This window comes from Felis catus, chromosome X (assembly GCF_018350175.1).
Source record: "Felis catus isolate Fca126 chromosome X, F.catus_Fca126_mat1.0, whole genome shotgun sequence".
Lineage (NCBI taxonomy): Eukaryota > Metazoa > Chordata > Mammalia > Carnivora > Felidae > Felis > Felis catus.
Window position 1 is genome coordinate 97,941,392 of NC_058386.1, and position 21,560 is coordinate 97,962,951.

At 49.1% G+C, this 21,560-nt stretch overlaps 1 protein-coding gene across 1 annotated transcript; it reads right to left on the bottom strand.

The window, feature by feature from the left end:
- Positions 1-9,288: 9,288 nt before the first annotated feature.
- On the bottom strand, positions 9,289-20,114 carry LOC101093839 (rhox homeobox family member 1). The gene is made up of 3 exons (XM_023249373.2): positions 18,798-20,114; positions 14,021-14,066; positions 9,289-9,539 (listed from the first exon to the last, which is right to left on the bottom strand). Exons 1-3 carry the CDS (start codon positions 19,247-19,249, stop codon positions 9,423-9,425), a joined length of 615 nt encoding a protein of 204 aa, XP_023105141.1. The 5' UTR covers positions 19,250-20,114; the 3' UTR covers positions 9,289-9,422.
- Between the last annotated feature and the right edge of the window lie 1,446 nt (positions 20,115-21,560).

The window sequence follows — 21,560 nt, forward strand, 5'->3', positions numbered from 1 at the left end:
ATCAGTTGCATTTCTATACATGAATAATGTAGCAACAGAAAGAGATATCAAGGAATCGATCCCATTTACAATTGCACTGAAAACCGTAAAATACCTAGGAATAAACCTAACCAAAGAGGCCAAAAATCTATACACTGAAAACTATAGAAAGCTTATGAAAGAAATTGAAGAAGACACAAAAAAAATGGAAAAAGATTCCATGCTCCTGGATAGGAAGAACAAATATTGTTGCAATGTCGATACTACCCAAAGCAGTCTACATATTCAATGCAATCCCTATCAAAATAACACCAGCATTCTTCACAGAGCTAGCACAAACAATCCTAAAATTGGTATGGAACCAGAAAAGACCCCGAATAGCCAAAGCAATCTTGAAAAAGAAAACCAAAGCAGGAGGCATCACAATTCCAGACTTCAAGCTATACTACAAAGCTGTAATCATCAAGATAGTATGGTACTGGCACAAAAACAGACACTCAGATAAATGGAACAGAATAGAGAACCCAGAAATGGACCCACAAACATATGGCCAACTAATCTTTAACAAAGCAGGGAAGAATATCCAATAGAATAAAGAGAGTCTCTTCAGCAAGTGGTGCTGGGAAAACTGGACGGCGACATGCAGAAAAATGAACCTGGACCACTGTGTTACACCATACACAAAAATAAACTTAAAATAAACGAGAGACCTAAATGTAAGATAGGAAGTCATCAGAATCCTCGAGGAGAAAGCAGGTAAAAACCTCTTTGATCTTGGCTGCAGCAACTTCTTAGTCAACACGTCTCTGAGGCAAGGGAAACAAAAGCAAAAATGAATTATTGGGACCTCATCAAATAAAAAGCTTCGTGACAGCGAGGGAAACAAGCAGCAAAACTAAAAGGCAACTGATGGAATGGGAGAAGATATTTGCAAATGACATATCAGATAAAGGGTTAGTATCCAAAATCGACAAAGAACATATCAAACTCAACACCCAAAAAACAAATAATCCAGTGAAGAAATGGGCAAAAGATATGAATAGACACTTCTCCAAAGAAGACATCCAGATGGCCAACCAACACATGAAAAAATGCTCAACATCACTCATCATCAGGGAAATACAAATCAAAACCACAATGAGATATCACCTCACACCTGTCAGAATGGCTAACATTCACAACTCAGGCAACAGCAGATGTTGGCGAGGATGCCGAGAGAGAGGATCTCTTTTGCAGTGCTGGTGGGAATGCAAACTGGTGCAGCTATTCTGGAAAACAGTATGGAGTTTCCTCAAAAAAAGTAAAAATAGAACTACCCTACGACCCAGCAATCGCACTACTAGGTATTTATCCAAGGGATACAGGTGTGCTGTTTTGAAGGGACACACACACCCCAATGTTTAAAGCAGCACCATCGGGGTGCCTGGGTGGCGCAGTCAGTTAAGCGTCCGACTTCAGCCAGGTCACGATCTCGCGGTCCGTGAGTTCGAGCCCCGCGTCGGGCTCTGGGCTGATGGCTCAGAGCCTGGAGCCTGTTTCTGATTCTGTGTCTCCCTCTCTCTCTCTGCCCCTCCCCCGTTCATGCTCTGTCTCTCTCTGTCCCAAAAATGACTGAACGTTGAAAAAAAAAAATTTAAAACAAAAATTTAAAGCAGCACTATCGACAATAGCCAAAGTATGGAAAGAGCCCAAATGTCCATTGATGGATGAATGGATAAAGAAGATGTGGTGTATATATTCAATGGAGTCTTACTCGGCAATCAAAAAGAATGAAATCTTGCCATTTGCAACTACGCGGATGGAACTGGAGGGTATTATGCTAAGCGAAATTAGTCAGAGAAAGACAAAAATCATATGACTTCACTCATATGAGGACTTCAAGACACAGAACAGAGAAACACAAGGGAAGGGAAGCAAAAATAACATAAAAACAGGGAGGGGGACAAAACATAAGAGACTCTTAAATATGGTGAAAAAACAGAGGGTTACTGGAGGGATTGTGGGAGGGGGGATGGGCTAAATGGGTAAGGGGCACTAAGGAATCTACTCCTGAAATCATGGTTCCACTATATGCTAACTAATTTGGATGTAAATTTAAAAATAATTAAATAAGGGTGAATATCTGTCAGACTCACAGGCGAATGCTCTTTAACCCATGGGTGCAGGGTGGTTAGAGTAGAGCCGAGGGCCCACATCTGCCGCCTCAGGGTTAGACTGCCTATCTCATTTAAATCCCCCCTATGCCCTCGATAATGGGGGGAGGGCGCCCATAACGGAATTCATAAAGGGAGAACCCAGTCTTAGCGGCGCTGCGCCCGATTCTTCACAAGGACATTGGCCACACCTGGCCCCAGTGCAGGTGGGTTTCCTGACACGGTTTACTCAACTGCAGCTTCAGGGTTCAGCTCACTCATTCCCCCTTCCCGGAGCTCTGGGGTCCGCACGCAGCATGTCACCTCCAGGTGATCTGTAACCCCTTTGCCACCAGCCGCACCCCCTCAGCCACGAATGCTGGCCTGTCACGGGATCCCACGGCCACAGGGATCCCAAATCGTGGGATAATTTCCATTGGAAGTAGTCCGGCCGCTTCTTGTGCCTCTCGTGTGCGAGCCGGGAAGGCTGCCACCCAGCCCGAGAAAGCGCGCACACGCGCCGACGGGTATTGGGGCCTCGGCCCCGGGGAAGCTCAGTGAAGTCCACCATCGCGCTTTCAAGTGGGGCTCCCCGCCGCTCTGCACCCCGGGGGCGGCCTTGGGTCCCTGACGTGGGCCATTCCGGGCACACGGTTCACATTGCTCCCATCCCCCCCGGGGCCGGGCCGGAGAGAGGGGGGGATGCCGGCTCACTAGTGTCGAGGGCTGGCCGGCCCACACGGGTGTCCTGATGGAACTGCGGGACGAGAGTTGGGGCCCGGGCCTCAGGAATTGCTACCCGGCCGTCTTCGCATTTCCACCATCCACCCGGGAGGCAGCTTCCATTTTCAGTCCTAAACCAGGTACTTCCGTGGTGTGAGTAATGCGGGTCTCATTGTGCCAGCGGGGTGGGGAACAGCGCGGCGGGTAAAGCCGCCGATTCCGCCGTTCCTTTGGAGGCCGCGAGCTTTGCCTCTCGGTCTGCCTTACGGTGCCCCCGCGCAGCCGTGGTGTTTCCCCTTCGGTGTCCCCGGCAATGCATGACTGCCACCCTTTTAGGGGCCCACAGAGCGTCCAAGAGTCCCAGGATTTCCTTACCATAGTTTACGTCCTTTCCGCCTGAGTTTATTAGACCCTTCTCTTTCTATAAAGCCGCATGCACGTGGAGGGGGGTGAAGGCATAGAGTCTGCGTGTATATTAACACGCGTCCCTGCCGCCAGTTGGAGGGCGCAGCTTAGCGTGATGAGCTCTGCCTTCTGTGTTCAAGTCCCTTGGGGGAGGGGCTTGGCCTCAGTGACGGAATTCGGCGTCACCGTGGAGTTCCCTGCACGGCCTTCTCCTTCTTTCACAAAACTGCTACTGTGGGTGAAACACTGGGCGCCGGGGTCCTCGAGAGGCTGGCCCCTCGAGTCTGCTCGGCTGGAGGACACCTCATCCGTGGCTTCAATGCAGTCGGGGTCTGGCTGGCCGGGCCCGACGGGCAGCAGGGTCGCAGGGTTCAGGGTCGGCCCTGCTTCCAGGGGAATGTGCGGGTTCTCACGTAGCATTCCTGATATCTGACCATCCCGGCGTTGGGTGGCCAGTATTGTCCCTTGTACTCCATTAATGTCAGTACTGGATGTGTCATTCGGACTGTCCATTCTCGTCCCATAGTTAACTCGTCAGCCTCAGACACTAAGAGGGCCGTGGCTGCAAGTGCCCATAGGCAGGGTGGCCAGCCTTGGGCCACGGAGTCAAGCTGTCGGAGAGATATGCCACCGGGCCATGCCATGATGTCTGAGTTAGGACTCCCACTGAAATACCAGTGCACTCATGGACGTACAGAAAGAAAGGCTTAGTTGTGTCTGGGAGCTCCAAACCAGGCACATTAGTGAGGGCTCGCTTTGTTCCCCAAAGACCTTCTTCTGGGCCGATTCCCACATTAGGCGCTCCCGCTCTCCCCGCTTTGTAGCTTCATAGGATGGTTTCGCCAGGACTGAATAGCTATGTATCCAGATTCTACAGCAACCTGTGGCCCCGAGATACTCCCGAACCTGGCATCAGGTTGACGGGACCAGGACTGAACATAAAGCCTACTTCCTCTCTGGCCGAGTTGGCGCTTCCCCTGGGAGAGGTAAAGCCAGATATTTGACTTTCTCTTGACAGATTTGGGTCTTTTTCCTTGAGACCTTGTAGCCGGTTTCCCATAGGAGGGTAAGGAGTTGCCAAGTTCCTTCCACGGAGTCCTCCCGGGACCTTCCGGCCAGCAGTAATCATCTAGGTAGTGAAGCAGGACACAGCCATGTCGATCCGCTGGGAAGGCTTTTAAGTCAGAAGCTAATGCAGTATGGAAAATGGTTGGGGAGTTTTTGAAGCCCTGAGGCAATCTGGTCCAAGTCAACTGGCCCTTGTCACCACCATTTTCGGGATCCTCCCACTGGAAGGAGAAGATCGATTGGCTCTGGAGGGTCAGGCAGTCGGGGAGGTACAGGAATTCATGGATGGCTTCATGGCCGCCTAAACTGCATCCCCGAGGCAGCAGGAAGGGACAGCCTGTCTGATTGTCCGTGGAACCCACAATAGTGGCTTGTCTCTGTGAGAGGGGGCCCACGTGTTGTGTCACCACCAAGTGTTCTGCCCCAGTATCTACCGTGAAGTCAATGGGTCGCCATACCCCCCCCCACATTCATTTGGACCATAGGCTCTTGGGGGCCTAACAAAATAGAGCCGGGCTGCCCTAGTCCTCCTCATAGTCCTCCTTGGTGGCTAGCCCCATAAAATCACCTCATGGGGGCCCCATGAGGCCGTGATGTTGGTTGGCACCGGCCCTGGACCACTTGGCCTCTTCCTTTCGGCTTGAGGCCCTGCTGAAAATTACCCAGCTGCGGGGGACACTCATTTTCCCAGTGGCCCTCCCGGCGACAGTACGCACACTGGTTCCGCCCTAACTTTGGTCCTGGGTGAGACCCCCCCCCCAGACGTTCCCCTTTTCGGCCCTGGCCTCGCCCCTGCAGGGCACCTTTCCGGGAGGGTTCTGACCACCCCACCCAGGCAGCAGCTAACAAGTCCGCCTTTTTCTGCCTTTTTTTGTCACGGTTGACAAACCCCTCAGTTGCCACTTTCAGCAACCGACTGGCATTCATGCTGGTGAAACCCTGCAGCTTTTGCAGCCTGTGCCGGATGTCCCTTTGGGCCTGAGCTACGAAAGCCACGCTGACCATCCGCTGCTTAACGGGCGCCTCCGGGGCAAAAGGGATGTAGAGACGAAATGCCTCACATAGTCTCTCACAGGACTGGCTAGGGCTCTCCTCGGGTCCCTGGAGCACTTCTGATGTCTTACTCATATGGCCTTTTCCCCCTTCCTTCATGCCATTTAGAAGGGCTTCTTGCTACCCTTCAGTCCTTGCGAGCCCTCCATCTACGTTTGAGTCATTTGGGTCCCATTTGGGGTCCTCCCCGGGGAAGTGAGCCTGAGCCTAAGCCTGGGTGTCTAGCGTCCCAGCCGGGGCACTCTCCTCTAACCATTTTAGGGCCGCCTGGGTAATTCAGCGACGCTCCTCCATGTGGAAGGGGGTCGGGAGGAGTTGACGGCAGTCTGTCCAGGTAGGTTTATGGGTTTGAGTTACGGACTGCATTAGTTCAATCACAGCCTGGGGCTTCTCTGTATAGGAGGGAGTTTAGGAGGTCCAGAGTGGTAAAGGGTTGGTACACAAAAACACGCTGGCCTCCTCAGATCTGGCCTTCCTGATCATAATAGACGGGTCCCCTAGTTTCCCTCAGTGGCACCTGTAGGGCTCCCCGGTATTGCTACAGGGAGGGACTGTCTCTGCTGGCCTGATTTTCTGGGTGCCTTCCAGGAGGGGTGTATGGGGTTAGGACTGGTGGTCCGGGCGAGCCGGTCACAGCCGGAGAGGCCGGTGATGCTAGAGGTGGTGAGGACTCGGGACTACGGGCAGCCTCCGGTGGGGTTTCAGCAGCCGGGGTGGCCGGAGGTGCAGGTGGCAGTGAGGGCTGCAGAAGGGCACATAGCGGTGGGGTTTCCTCAGGCTCTCCCGACAGTATGGGTTTTTCAGTTTCCGGCCAGCATTTGGAGGGAGCCGTGACACGAGCCATCATAACTTTACAGCTCTCTTTGATATAGACTTTCAGCCAAGGTGGCCGGGATAGGACCAGGTCTTGCCAACAGTCAATGTAAGGACATTGGTCGGGGTGGCCTGGATCCCCCACAACGACCCCGAACACTCGGCCAACCAGCTCCTTATCAAGTGAGCGCTCGGAGGGCCAGCCTACCCCAAACAATGTTCCATCAGTTTCACAGAATGTCTGGTGCTTTCTGGGAGTTAATTTCACACCATAATCTCCTGAATATCCCTTTTTGAATTTTCTCGACAGACACTCTAGGGGAGCCGGTTTACTCTGCTTTCTACCCATTTCCTCCCCCTGACGGACAACTTTCATGCACAAGAGAGGAAAAAGGGAGAAGGGGGGGCTAATTTGGAGAGGACATACATTGCTTTGTCCGTTTCCCGCCACTCTCCTCTCGGAGATATTTCAGGAGCCCCTCAGCATTGGCAGGTTCCATATTAATCCCTGACCAGGATCAGATTCCTGAGGAAGCCTGACGCCGTCTTCAGCCATATGAGGTTGCCACGGAACCACGGATCGGGACTCAACACTGGCTTTGGCCCTTGGTCAGGTTGGAACCTTTCCATTGTCTATCACTTTCACACACAGTCACACAGCGACTCCAACCTGCTGCCCAGTGCCCAGCACCTTAGAGTTGTGGTTTCGTTCCTTTTTCCTTAGGGAACTACTCAGGCAACTCTGGGACTCTGGGGGGTGACCAGGCTCTCCTTCTTCCTCTTAGAATCAGGTCTACCAAAAGGAACTCCAGGTTCTTACCAGTCTGTTGGGCGGCGCTCCCTGAGCTGGTTCCTGGGCCTCACCGTGTGTGTGTGTGTGTGTGTCCTTTGTGCATCCAGGTCCTTGCCCTGGCGAGCTGGGATGGGCTAGTCTTCTGTGGATCAAGTGGTCTGCTGGTGGTAGGCGAGGTCGCCTCTCCCGGTACCCCGAGGTTGGTACCCCAGCAACGGGGGGGGGGGGGAGCGGGTGGAAATGCACCGTCTCCGAATCCTGGATGAGCCCTCATGTAATGTAATGGGACTGAGGTTTGTACAGAGTCGTGACACCAAGGCTTTCCTTTATAGGAAGGAACTTGATTCATGCTCTCACGGGCTCAGTGGGTTCGTACCTGAAAAGCTGAGCCCCGAGCGCAGCGGGTTGTGGCCTTTTATACGATTTCTGCTTCTTTGTCTCCCATACATGGTGACATGCAGACATGCAGTCTGGGTGGTCTATGTTAGAGTTGTGAGGAATGTCACCTGTGCGCACATAGCCTCCCTTGTCTTGAGGTTTTCACCACATTCCTTAGGTGTGACAGTGCCTGGAGCATATTGGTACAGACCTCGTAGTTCTGAAGTTACCTAAAGCAATGAGAAACTTAGTATTTAAAAAAGAAGGATGGGGAGCCCGAAAGGTCAGTCGGTTGAGCATCTGACTCTTGATTTCGGCTCAGATCATGATCTCAGGGTTGGTGGGTTCGCCCCCCCCCCCCCCAGGCTCTCTGCTGTCAGCACAGAGCCTGCTTCGGATCCTGGCTCTCCGTCTCCCTCTCTCTCTCTCTCTCTCTCTGCCCCTCACCCCCCTCCCACAGCGCACTCTCTCTCTCTCACTCTTAAAAATAAACATTTATAAATAAATAAACTAAAATAAAAAAGAAGGACAGTGGCCAACACTAGGAAATAAGTTTCGCTTTCAAAATCCTCTGGCGAGAATGGCAATGGGCATGTATGCGCAGGAACATTCTTGAATTTCCCTCACTCCCAGCAAGGCCTGGAGGCCCGGTGAGCAACGCGACACCCTCTCTGTGGGGCCCGGCATTGCGACCGCTTTACCGACATCCGTCACTCACAAGCGAGAAAGGCAGGCCAAGGAATAAGGCAGCAGTGGATGCCACGGCACAGAGGGCACCCTTTCCCAAGGCCACAGAGCCCCCCTTCACTCTGGGGACACTCGGGTGCTGTGAAACTGGTGTCTGATTAACTCCCACCAGAGGAAACTCTGGCATAACCATGGCACCTTACCCATCATTACTGCCATCACCTTACGGGACCGTGGTGTCCACAACTGGTGACTTTTCACGCAAACTCCATTAAAGGAGCCTCACGTTGCTAAAGAGTCCTCAGAGACAAAGGTTGAACTGAGAAGAACTTAACGCTTTTTAAAAAGGGGGCCCGCGTTCGCTTCGGCAGCGCATACGCCAAAATTGGAACGACGCAGAGAAGAGGGGCATGGCCTCTGCACTTCACTGACCCTTACTTGTTTGGGTTTTTTCCTACGCTGGTCTTCTCACACAAAGACAGCGGAGGTACGACTTCTTCTTTACAAGGAGGGATTATTCTAGAACACTGCTCCGACCGTTTCCTTACTCTTGCTCTGAGCAGCAGTAAACCAACAGGCCCCCTTTTAGTGTTTGGAATTGGGGTGCTCTCAAGGATGTGAAAGGTGACAAAATGCTTCTGAGCAGGGGAAGGATCAATAATGTGCTTTCCTCGGCTGGTGGGGGGAGGGGGAAAAAAGGGAGAAGAGCCTCTTTCTGGCCTTGATGGAATCCCCTCTCATGTTTCTTTTAAAGCCGCAGAACCTGTGTGCCAGAATGGCTTCTAGTCCCCAGTCTCCTCCGCAAAAGGGCGGGTAGTGACCAGGATTGGAAACATAATGTATGCACGCTCGGTGGCCGCCTTCCCATAAATCCCCGTGAGTAACCTCTCAGGAGGTTTCCCCCAGAGTCCAGGGTTCGGCCTGAACTTGTCAGCATGGATGGAGCTCATCTCTGGAAGAAACACTGCTCTCTCACTAGGGACTCCTCCCACCCCATTTTGCACATACTTGTGGTCCCGAAGGAGCAAGGTGGGGATGACGATGGGGTGAGGGAGGGCGGGATGGTGGAGGTACAGGTCGGTGCCGAGTCATCATGGGCACTCGGGGGAACTTCTGTGACACGCAGGGCCTCCAGATGGTGACTCAGGGAGGTCTCCTCATGAAAGGAGGCCTCCTTGTCATTCTGTGTAAATGGCATTTCCTTTGCAATTTGCATACACACCCTACTTGCTCCCGTTTGATACACAAAGGCGAAGGCACAGAAAAATTTTCTCTTTATTGCTAACACAACTGCGGAGGAGAAAAGGGTGGCAGGGGCAACAAGACGGCCCGGGTGTCAGTGGCACCGGAAGAACCCATCTCCAATCTGGCTTCTGAACGAGAGCGACATTCTAGGGCCCGTCCAGCATTAGGATGACCAGGTGTTCCAGGTTAGTAGGTGGAGTAGTTGTGGGCATTGATGCCCTCTCGTCTCTCCTGAGCTTGGCTCTCCTGTTCTTAAACCAAACCTGCAGTCAGAGGGAAAAGGGGATCGGTTTAGTACATCGAACAGTTAACGTCCGAAGACAAAAGCCACTACCTACGTGCAAGTGTGTGCTCCACTGAGATTTCATGCTGCGCCAAGGGAAGCTGTCTGCTCAGGGAAGTTACCACCTCACCCCCTCCCTTCAGCTCCCCCTTAGTGAGCACCAGCTATGTGCCAAATTCCGGAGTAGGCTCATCACTTTGTCCCTCTCTTCCCAATTTTAAGATTCAAATGGTTTTTTTCAGGTATCGGATGCAGGTGTACTTCTGAGTCGCACCCGCTTCTTGCGGATCAACTACCTGGTAACAGGATAAAGAAGGGTCTGTATCCTGGCGGCTGACGACCACCTGTTACCGCCAGTTACCTCCTGCCGTCTCCTCACTAGGGACGGTGTCACGTTGTTTTGGGGATAATGTGGGCATTGTCAATAGGGGGCCCTATTTAAGGTCATATGGAGGGGAACAGCTTCCTATTTGACAAGCCTATCTTCGGTGCAAAGTAAATAATTAATAGGAAGAAACGCGTTGGGTTTTCAGACAGATTTCCTTCCAGGATGTCTAAGGGGTCATTACTCCTCCGAAACCTCTTGAGAGTTAAAAAGCAGTCTGGCAAGGGAGGCCTCGTCATGGGGTCCCATGGAGTTTGTGGCTCGTCTCACTGGGGCGTGAGAGTTGCGGGGGCCAGGCACACTGCCTTGACACTTCAACCCGTAGTGTTAAGGAAAGTGGAGACCAACTTGACCCAAATTAACTAAAATGCTCAAGACTCTTTGGCCGCCCAGGAGTCTAGGGGAAAGAGGCACACCATCGTCACCGTCGTCAATTCTGCATGCTCCAACTTGCCCCACCCTACAAACCTCTCTGGGCTCAGGGCCAGGTCAGCTCACTCTGGCCACAGTTCCAGGATCCCGGACCCGAGCCGCTGTTGTCCAGCAAGGCAGGACAGGGCAGGGCAAGGCAGGGCCCCTCGGAGCTGCTACACAACCAGGAGGTCCCAATCCCATCCCTTTTTCTTTTTTTCAATGTTTATTTATTTTTTGGGACAGAGAGAGACAGAGCATGAACGGGGGAGGGGCAGAGAGAGAGGGAGACACAGAATCGGAAACAGGCTCCAGGCTCTGAGCCATCAGCCCAGAGCCCGACGCGGGGCTCGAACTCACTGACCGTGAGATCGTGACCTGGCTGAAGTCGGACGCTTAACCGACTGCGCCACCCAGGCGCCCCCCCATCCCTTTTTCTTAAGGCAAGGTGAAACAGCACTTTAGGAAGGTGGTTGACAACAATGAGGGTAAAGGGGTCATAAAATGGCTTCTTCTTCCTAAATACCTGCCCGATAGTTTTGCAAACAAGCAAACAAAACGGTCAGTTAGACTTGACTATCTTCTCGGTGTCCTAATTAATGGGGTTAACATTAGATTGAAATCCCTTCAGAAGTTTCCAAACTACGCATCTTGAGTGGCACAAAAGGCCTTCTCTCCCTGCCTGAGGCCTCATGCTTGCACTCCTATTTTAAGATTTGTGGTATTTCTGCTGCATAAATACATAGCTTCAACAAGGCCGGTGTGATCGAGCTCATTCCGGGGCGGGGGGCGGGGGGGATCTGAACATACCAGTGGTCAAATACCCATAAACATAAGATAACAAAAGCTGGCTGTTGTATGGGCTGTATTCTCTCTTCTTAAAATTTTTAAAAAAATGTTTATTTACTTATTTTAAGAGAGATAGAGAGGAAGTGGAGGAGGGGCAGAGAAAGAGGGAGAGAGAATCTCAAGCAGGCTCCATGCTGTCAGCATAGAGCCTGATGCGGGGCTCAAACTCACAAACAGTAAGATCATGACCTGAGCTGAAACCAAGAGTCAGAGGCTTAATCGACTGAGCCACCCGGGCGCCCTGATATGGGCTGTATTCTCAACATTGGCTTTACAAAACAGTTCTGTTTGCAAAAGAAAGGAAGAAACCATGTATTAAGTTTCTTGGAGAAATTCAACTGTCTGGTTGGGAAATCTGTGAGAACACTGTTTTCCCCCTGATTTGTTTCTTGTGGCTTCTTTCCCCTTCAGAATGCCACTGAGAGTGCATTAGGAAACCCAGGAAGGAGAAAGAGCTAGTCACCAAACCTTAACGTTTTTCTTTTCCTCTGCAATACGCCTTGTCAGCCTGAAAAAGCGATCCCAGTCTGCTCCCAACCTTTCCAGTCTGAGCCAGGCCCGGGGCCCCAGTCTGCGGTGCTGGGATGCCACTACTCAACGGTCAGCTCTGTTGGGCTGCTTTTCAGGTACTCCCACCACCAGATCTGCAACTGTTCTTTTTTTAGAAATTTTTTAAAGTTTATTTCCATTTTTTAGTAATCTCTACACCCAGCATGGGTCTCGAACCCACAACCCGATATCAAGAGTTACATGCTCCTCCAACCGAGCCAGCCAGGCGCCCCTGCAACTCCTTTCCATCAATGCACTCACACATGCACTCTGCAGCAAAGCCGATACACCCAGCCTGATTTCCTTTCCTTTCTTTTTTGGGCAAATATCACTTTGCTGTAACTTAAGTGGGTTTTTTTTTGGGGGGGGGGTCACCTTTTTACGGCATGACCTACAAATTAGTCAAAAGTGCCTGAGGGAATGAAAGTATTTAAAATTAACACAATGAGGGGCGCCTGGGTGGCGCAGCCGGTTAAGCGTCCGACTTCAGCCAGGTCACGATCTCGCGGTCCGTGAGTTCGAGCCCCGAGTCGGGCTCTGGGCTGATGGCTGGGAGCCTGGAGCCTGTTTCCGATTCTGTGTCTCCCTCTCTCTCTGCCCCTCCCCCGTTCATGCTCTGTCTCTGTCCCAAAAATAAATAAAAAACGTTGAAAAAAATTTTTTTTTAAAATAAAAAAAAAAAATAGGGGCGCCTGGGTGGCGCAGTTGGTTAAGCGTCCGACTTCAGCCAGGTCACGATCTCGCGGTCCGTGAGTTCCAGCCCCGCGTCGGGCTCTGGGCTGATGGCTGGGAGCCTGGAGCCTGTTTCCGATTCTGTGTCTCCCTCTCTCTCTGCCCCTCCCCCGTTCATGCTCTGTCTCTGTCCCAAAAATAAATAAACGTTGAAAAAAATTAAAAAAAAAAAAAAATAAAATAAAATAAAAATAAAATTAACACAATGACTCTATCCCCAAATAAGGGCCACCCAACCCCCAACCAACCAAATTCCACAAAACTCAACTCTTCAAAATAGCATCACTAACATGAAAAAAATTCTTAAAATGTTAGAAATCCTCAAGAGAATATGTGCTTACGTGTTTAGTAGATTTGTAGAATTTGTGTAGTACCCAGAAGGCCTATTTTGACTGACATGTAGTTCTTCTCTAACCTTTTCGCCCTTCTTAGGTCAATTAATATTCATTCAGTACTGGGTGGTTTTTTTTTTTTTTTTTGCTTGTTTCATACTTTAGGCAAATTTTCAAAGCCTGCAAACCGTTCCCCCATTCTCACCGTAACGTGACTGTCCCAGCAATGTTTTCAGGTTGATGCATCAAAATATTCCAGAAAATTAGAACGTAGAGCTCTCACTCCCCACATTGCCTTACCAAACACTTAAAAACAACAGCAAGAGGACTGGGTTCTCGAACTTTGAAGCTGTCCCTCCACCATCAGTCTTAGCTTCACTAAACAGACACTGGTTACTCATATAGCGTGTTCTGAGCATACATTTCTCCCTCACCCCAATGTTTTTTTTTTTTTAATGTTTATTTTTGAGAGAGAGAGAGAGAGAGACAGAGCATGAGCAGGGGAGGGGCACAGAGAGAGGGAGACACGGAATCTGAAGCAGGCTCCAGGCTCTGAGCTGTCAGCACAGAGCCCGACGCGGGGCTCGAACCCACGGACTGTGAGATCATGACCTGAGCCGAAGTCGGACGCTCAACCAACTGAGCCTCCCAGGCGCCCCCACCCCAAAGTTTATAAATTCACCCACTTCGCTAAGAGCTTATGCATGGCTTTAACTTAGTATAACCAATCCCTCTCATAACCTGCTCCTCTGTGCATTAATTTGAATACTTCCACAGTCAGCCCGAGCCCCAATATGTCTCCACACATGACTCTTCAAAGGATATCTGTGTTTTGGGTGGTGGGTTCGGCCCTGCAGCCCGCTCTGTGCTGACAGCTCGGAGCCTGGAACCTGCTTCGGATTCTGCATCTCCCTCTCTCTCTGCCCCTCCCCCGCTCACCCTTAAAAAAATTTTTTTAAGTAATAAATGAACATTAAAAAAATTTAAGAGAAAGGAATCATGTTCCCTCAGGTAATGGGAAACATCCGTAAGCTGGAGTTCACATACCCCATTTTTCACCCACAAAGACTCTTAAAGTCGATTTATTTGCCAAAGTTAAAAAAGAAAACCGAAACATACGAAGTTGAGAACCCCTGGAACAGAAGTGTTACAAGTCCTAAAGCCGGTTTCAGAATGGCTGCCCTGCCATTGAGGTTTACTGACCTGCACTCTGGTTTCGGTCACATTCATGCAGCTTGCAAGTTCTCTTCTGCGGGGAGAAAACCACAAATGTTTAGTATTTGGAGCTGTGGATAAAGTGAAATGTACAGATATACTTTTTATGCTTGTTTTAAAACGCGTACCCTCCCCTCAAGAGCCCACCCCCCAAGTAAACTTTTCTGTAATTCCCAGTTCCAGGCTTGCTACGGTTTCCTCTCAAAATTTAAGGTAGCATTAACATCTTGGTAGTCACGATAAATAATTTTATTGCACTATTTAAAAAAAGAAAAATTCGGGGCTCTGGGGTGGCTCAGTTGGTTAAGCATCCGACTTCGGTTCAGGTCATGATCTCATGGTTTGTGGGTTCGAGCCCCGCATTGGACTCTGTGCTGACAGCTCAGAGCCTGGAACCTGCTTTGGATTCTGTGTCTCCCTCTCTCTCTGTTCCCTCCTCCACTCGCACTCTGTCTCTCTCTCAAAAATAAACACTAAAAAATCTTTTAAATAAAAAATAAAAAATTAATGCAAACAAATATATGATCAACAAATCATCACAGTTTTATTTATTTATTTATTTATTTATTTATTTATTTATTATTTTTTAAGTCAGCTCTATACCCAACGTGGGGTTTGAACTCACAACCCCGAGATCAAGAGTCACATGCTCTGCTGACTGAGACAGCCAGGTGCCCCTCCAACTTTTTAAAATTTATTTAAAAAATTTTTAAGTAGGCTCTATGTCCTAAGTGGGGTTCAAAGTCTTGACCCTGAGATCAAGAGTCACACGCTCTTCTGACTGAGCCAGCCAGGTGACCCCCTCCCTCAAAATTTTATTTATTTATAAAAAGTTTTTAATGTTTATTATGATTTGTTTTTTGAGTGAGAGACAGACAGACAGAGAGTGAGCAGGGGACGGGCAGAGAGAGAGAGGGAAACACCGAATCTGAAGCAGGCTCCAGGCTCTGAGCTGTCAGCACAGGGCCCGACGCCGGGCTCGAACTCACGAACTGCGAGATCACGACCTGAGCCGAAATCGGACGCTTAACCACCTAGCCACGCAGGCGCCCGCCTCAAAATTGTAAATGAAAGGATCCAGCCCTACAGCTAGCTGCAGGAGAGTACCTTATTCTCAGCCTGATTCCAATAAAATTTTATTTACAAAAGGCTACCAACACAGACGATAAAAAAAATGTATAAATTATACTACATCAAAATTAAAAACTTCTGTAGACCAAAGTACAAAATCAATAAAGTGAGGGGTACCTGGCTGGCTCAGTTAAGTGCCTGACTCTTGATTTAGCCTCAGGTTATGATCTCATGGTTTGTGGGGTTGAGTCCCACGTCAGGCTCTGTGTTGAGTGTGGATTGTGCTTAGGATTCTCTCCCTCCCTCTTCCCCCTCTCCAACTAGCACATATGCACTCAGGTGCGTGTGGGCTCTCTCTCTCTCTCTCTCTCAAAATAAATTTTCAAACTTCAAAAAAAAATCAGTAGAGTGACAAGGCAACCCTTCAAATGGAGAAAATATGTGCAAATCATATATCTGATAAGGAGTTAACATCCACAATATATTAAGGGCTACAACTTAATAAATAAACAAGCAACTGATTAAGAACTGGGCAAAGGCCTTGGATAGACATTTCTTCAAAGATGATATTAAAATGGCCATGAAAAGATGCCCAACATCACTAATTAGTCATTAAGGAAATGCAAACCAAAACCACACTGCTACCTCATACCGTTAGAATGGATACTATCAAACAAAACAAAACAAAACAAAACAACCCAGAAAATAACAAGTGCTGGTGAGGATGTGGGGAAATTGGAACCCTTGTGCAGCCGCTAAGAAAAACAGTTCGGTTCAGGTCATAATCTCATGGTTTGTGGGTTCGAGTTTGTGGGTTTGAGCGCTGCTCAAAAATTTAAACATAGAAATTACCAAATGACCCGACAATTCCATTTCTGAGTATATACATGAAAGAACTGAACACAGGGTCTTGGAAAGATATTTTGACACCTATGTGCCTAGCACTGTAATTCCCAAGAGCCAAAAAGTGGAAGCAACCCGAGTGCTCATTAATAATAAATGGATAGGGGCGCCTGGGTGGCTCAGTCAGTTAAGCGTCCGACTTCGGCTCAGGTCATGTTCTCCCGGTTTGTGAGTTCAAGCTCCGCATCGGGCTCTGTGCTGATAGCTTGGAGCCTGGAGCCTGCTTCGGCTTCCGTGTCTCCCTCTCTCGATCAAGAGTCAGATTCTTAACCCACTGAGCCATCCAGCCACCCCTATAGGTAGAATCTAAAAAACAAAAGAGAGATAGACAACCAAAAAGACAGACTGTCATACAGAGAAGAAACTGACGGTTCCCAGAGGGGAATTGGGTCGGGGGACAGGTGAAATTGAGGGGATTAAGAAGTACAAACTTCTAGTTATAAAATAAATAAGTCATGAAAATGAACATATAATATAGGGAATATAGTCAACAATTTGTAATAATGTTCTATGGTGACGGATGGTGACCACACTTATCGTGGTGTGCACTGAGTAATGTATAAAGTCGTTGAATCATTATGTTGTACACCTGAAACCAATATAACACTGTATGTCAATTATACTTCAACAAAAAAGCCAAAAAGCTTACAAAAAATTAAAAGACTGTATGCTATGTAAAATAAACCGGTCACAAAACGACAAAATCACAGACAGGAAGTATAATGGTGGTTACCAGGGGATCGGGGGGTGTATTACTGTGTAATGGTAATAGTTTCAGGTTTGCAATATGAGAAGATTTCTGAAAATGAACGGTGGTGATGGTAACATAAGAATAACGTACGTAATGCCACTGAACTGCACAATGAAAAATGGTAAAGACATTTTACGAGTATTTGACCAAAATACAGAAATCAGGAAAAAAAAATGAATAAATTAGTCTTACGGAGAATAAAAATGGGCGCAGGGCTTGAATATGCCCATGAAAAGATCCTCAACATCACTAATCAATACGGAAATACAAATCAAAACCACAATGAAATACGACTTCACAGCCATTGAGACGGCTAATATTAAAAACAGGGGCGCCTGGCTGGCTCAGCCAGTGGAGCGTGTGACTCTTGATCTCGGGCTTGTGAGTTCAAGCCCCACCTGGGGTGTAGAGATTACCTAAAAATAAAATGTTTTAAATAAATAAACAAATAAGTGTTAACAAGAATGTGAAGAAATTGGAATCCTTGTGCACTTGCAGCCACTGCGGGACACAGCACAGTAGCTGCTTGAAAAATTAAAAACAGGGGCGCCTGGGTGGCGCAGTCGGTTAAGCGTCCGACTTCAGCCAGGTCACGATCTCGCGGTCCGGGAGTTCGAGCCCTGCGTCGGGCTCTGGGCTGATGGCTGGGAGCCTGGAGCCTGTTTCCGATTCTGTGTCTCCCTCTCTCTCTGCCCCTCCCCCGTTCATGCTCTGTCTCTCTCTGTCCCAAAAATAAATAAAAACGCTGAAAAAAAAAATTAAAAAAAAAATTAAAAACAGGCTTACCAAACGATCTAGCAATTCTGGATATTTACCCCAAATGATTGAAAACAGTGACTCCAACTGCTATTTGCACGCCCATGTTCACAACAGCGTTATTCACAATAGCCAAAAGGTAGAAGCCACTCAAGTGCCCACTAATAAATAGATCAATGAAATTCTGTATTTACAAACAATGGAATATTACTCAACCCTAAAAAAGGAAGGGAATTCTGAGACACGCTACATCGTGGATGAACCCCGATAACATTATAGTAAGTGAAATACTTCAGGCATAAAAAGAAAAATACTGTGTAATCCCACTTATATGAGGCACCTACAGTAGTCAAATTCATCAGAACACAAAGTAGAATGGTGATCGCCAGGGGCTGGGGGAGATGGGGGAACAGAGAGTGGTTCAGCGTGCATCCTTTTAGTTTTGCAAGGTGGAAAGAGTTCTGGAGATTCGTTGTAAAAAAAAAATATGAATGCACTTTAGTGAACTATACACTGAAAAAAATGGTTAAGATCGTATATTTTATCCTTACACATATTTTACCACAATTTTTTTTAATTTATTTTTTTTTAGTAATCTCTACACCGATAAATGGCTCAAACTTAGGACCCTGAGGTCAAAAGCTGCATGCTCCTCTGAGCCAGCCACGACTCCCTATTTTACCAGCTTTTTAATAAGTCTTTTTTTTCTTTTTTTAATGTTTTTTTTTTTTTTGAGAGAGAGAGAGACAGACAGACAGAAAGAGAGAGCGCGCGCACGAGAGCACTTCAGCGCAGAGCCCGATGCGGGCTCGACTGGGCTCGAACTGACGAACCGGGAGATCAGGACCTGAGCCCAAATCAAGAGTTGGACGCTTAACCGCTTAAACGACCGAGCCACCCAGGCTCCCCTGAAGTCTTTTTTTTCTTTAAGTTTGTGCTTGTTTGTGTAATCTCTATGCCTAGGTGGGGCTCGAACCTCGAACTCGCGACCCCCAGAGATCAAGAATCCCACGCTCTCCCAACTGAGCCAGCCCGGCGTCCCCACCACAATTTAAAAAAAAACAAAAAGACTACCCACCACAGATTTCCACAGACTTGTTTCGTATAATTATTGTATACAAATATTTCCCTTGATGCACAGAAGGCATTCTCCCCAACCCTAGTCCTTTTTGGTTTAGGAGGGGGAGAAGGAAGTCGGGGGCGGGGAGGGGGGACGGGCGGGGGTGGGGAAACGAAGATGCCTGGCAATGAGGCGAAGGGCACTTGCCGGAGCAAGCCACTTACCTTGTGGCCACGTCAAGGTATTGAGTGCGCTGGAAAACGCTTTCCAGCTCCTGCACCTGAAATGCCGTGAACTTGCAGCGCGGGGCTCCCGGCTGCCTGCGGTGGGGCTGACGAGCCCTAGCGGCTGCCACTTGGGGTGGCCCTTCAGCGTGCTGCTGCCCCAGCGCCTGGACGACACCGCTGGCCTCGTGGTTCCCTTCGCCGTCACGGTTCGCCACGCCTTCACGGTTGATGTCGCCTCCAGAGTTGGCATAGCTGACACCGCCCTGGGGGTTGTTGTTGCCCACAGGGACTAGACTGCCGTCATCAATGTGGCCGTCTTCTTTGGCGTCTGGGGCCGCGTCCTGCACAGGTTCAGAACTGATTTCCACTTCTTGCATCCCCAGCCAGTAGTAGTCGGGGTCACAGAATGCACCCAGGTCACAGTAGTCGCCGCTGGGCAGAGGCTCCATGGCTGTGGTGGGGTGGACGGCCACCGCGTCCGCCCACCCTGTGGTGATCGAGACCAGAGCTGGCCTCTTTTGGCGCCTCGTACCAGTTCAAAGGTTTGGCGCAAGTTCGACGCGTACGTGATCCCCTTTAGACGATCGCTATTGGCTTTCCCTTTCCGCCAACTGAGGTGGGTGGGACTTGCTTCGACACGCAAGTGTCTGGGGCGTGGCCAAAAAATAAGGGCTGTGCGGGGCAAGGCGGGAGCTTGGGTTTGTGCACAATCGGGTCTCTAATTGAAAGTTCGGTTTACCACGCCCCTCTTGAGCAGAGTGGTCTGAGGACGGGATGGTACCGGATTATGCGACCTGATTTGGGGGGCAAATCAGGGACGGGGAGAGATGGGGGTTCGAGACTTCTCACTACCCACAGGAGCCCTTTGGGAAACGTTTTGAGAAAGTCTCATGGTCCAGCCCTCTATATTTGGCAACCTGCACACACGCCACACTAATAAGTAAAGTGAAATGATGAACCGAGTTTCTGCAAGGACACAGAAAGCAGAGCCCACCATGTTTCCCGGGTGCCGAGAGTCGGATGTTGGGGCCGGATTTGTAGAACATTCTGGGTAAGATGCACTCTACAGGAAATCAAATGTGCCCGATGAGAAAGTTCAAGTACTCCGGATTTTTAGTAATGACGCCCCATCGGAGTGCAAGTGTAGACCCCCCAGCCCAGGGCTTAGTGCACCGAGAACTCTTGCATTTTGCTGGCTTAGGAGGCCACAGTGAAGTATGCATCCTCGGTGGTCCTCCACTCGCGTATCTGCGGTAGCATGTCCCCTATACAAGCTCAGCCGTCCGCTGTGCTGGGCTCCTGGCGTGAACTCAGGTCAGTTTCCACCTTTCCCCCTGCTGCTCCCTCTCCCCCCGTGCTCCCTTTTTTCCCCTAAAAATATCATCCTGATCTCTTGCTCTGGAAAAAATAAAATTGTATTTATTGTCAAAAGAGATCCAGGCCAGTGTAAGGGAGGAAGATTTTTTCCTTCCGTCCTTCAAGGTCTTCTAGCTGGTTTAGGAATTAAATTGACATGAGACAGTTTGACAGGAGAAAAAACAGTTTTATTGCGTGAACACAGTGGCCAAATAATGACAGTGACACCTCAAGAAATAACCAAGGCATCTCTGAGGAATTGGGAGGGCAAAGAAAACTTGTGTTTGGGAGCTTCGATTCAGAAGGAATTCTAAACAGAATTTGGGCTGGGGTAGTAAATTAGGAAAGGGTGACAAGGGGTGTTTACACAGCCTTCTCTGCTCTATGGAGGATGTCTCTTTACTTCCTGGTACAGGGAGGGTAACTTTCACGATTTATTTCTTGCTTTTTTGGAGACAAAGGGGGCTCAGGGTGTTCTTTTTGTATTGGCTGTTTCTTTTTTTTTTAATTATTTTTTTAAACATTTATTTATTTTTGAGACAGAGAGAGAGAGAGAGAGAGAGAGCATGAACGGGGGAGGGTCAGAGAGAGAGGGAGACACAGAATCCGAAACAGGCTCCAGGCTCTGAGCTGTCAGCACAGAGCCCAACGTGGGGCTCAAACTCACGGACTGCGAGATCATGACCTGAGCCAAAGTCGGGACGCTTAATCGACTGAGCCACCCAGGTGCCCGTATTGGCTGTTTCTTAAGTAATTTTTATTTAAAATAATCAATATGCCAGGGTGCCTGGGTGGCTCAGTCGGTTAAACATCTGACCCTTGAATTCAGTTCTGGTCATGATCTCATGGTTTGTGAGGTCAAGCTTGGCATCAGGCTCTGCACTGAGAGCTCAGAGCCTGCTTGGGATTCTCTCTCTCTCTCTCTCTCTAATTTTTTAATGTTTATTTATTTTTGAGAGAGACAGAGCGCAAGTGGGGGAGGAGCAGAGAGAGAAGGAGACAGAATCCGAAGCAGGCTTCAGGCTCCGAGCTGTCAGCACAGAGCCCGGCATGGGCTCAAATCCACGAACCTAGAGATCATGACCTGAGCCGAAGTCAGATGCTTAACCGACTGAGTCACCCAGGCGCCCCTCTCTTTCTCTTGCTCTCTCTCTGCCCTCCCCTGCTAGTGCTCTCTCGCTCCCTCAAAATAAATAAACATTGAAAAATAAATAAAAATGAAATGAAATCATCAATATTCCAAAGTGGCACATTTTGGAGTCGTCTGCCCTTGGCCCCTATACCAGATTGAGGGCTCTATGGTTCTCTCTTCAAGATGTGTTTCGTAACGGGGTGCCTCCGTGGCTCAGTTGGTTAAGCATCTGACTCTTGATTTCAGCTCAGGTCATGATCTCACGCTTTGTG

What these genes read in the sequence shown, in the direction of transcription:
- LOC101093839 (XM_023249373.2), bottom strand. Translation starts at nt 19,249, where the DNA reads ATGGAGCCTCTGCCCAGCGGCGACTACTGTGACCTGGGTGCATTCTGT. An exon ending in TACCTTGACGTGGCCACAAG is followed by an intron (nt 14,067 to 18,797) that starts GTAAGTGGCTTG and finishes TTCTCCCCGCAG; the next exon opens with AAGAGAACTTGCAAGCTGCA. An exon ending in TGACCGAAACCAGAGTGCAG is followed by an intron (nt 9,540 to 14,020) that starts GTCAGTAAACCT and finishes CTCTGACTGCAG; the next exon opens with GTTTGGTTTAAGAACAGGAG.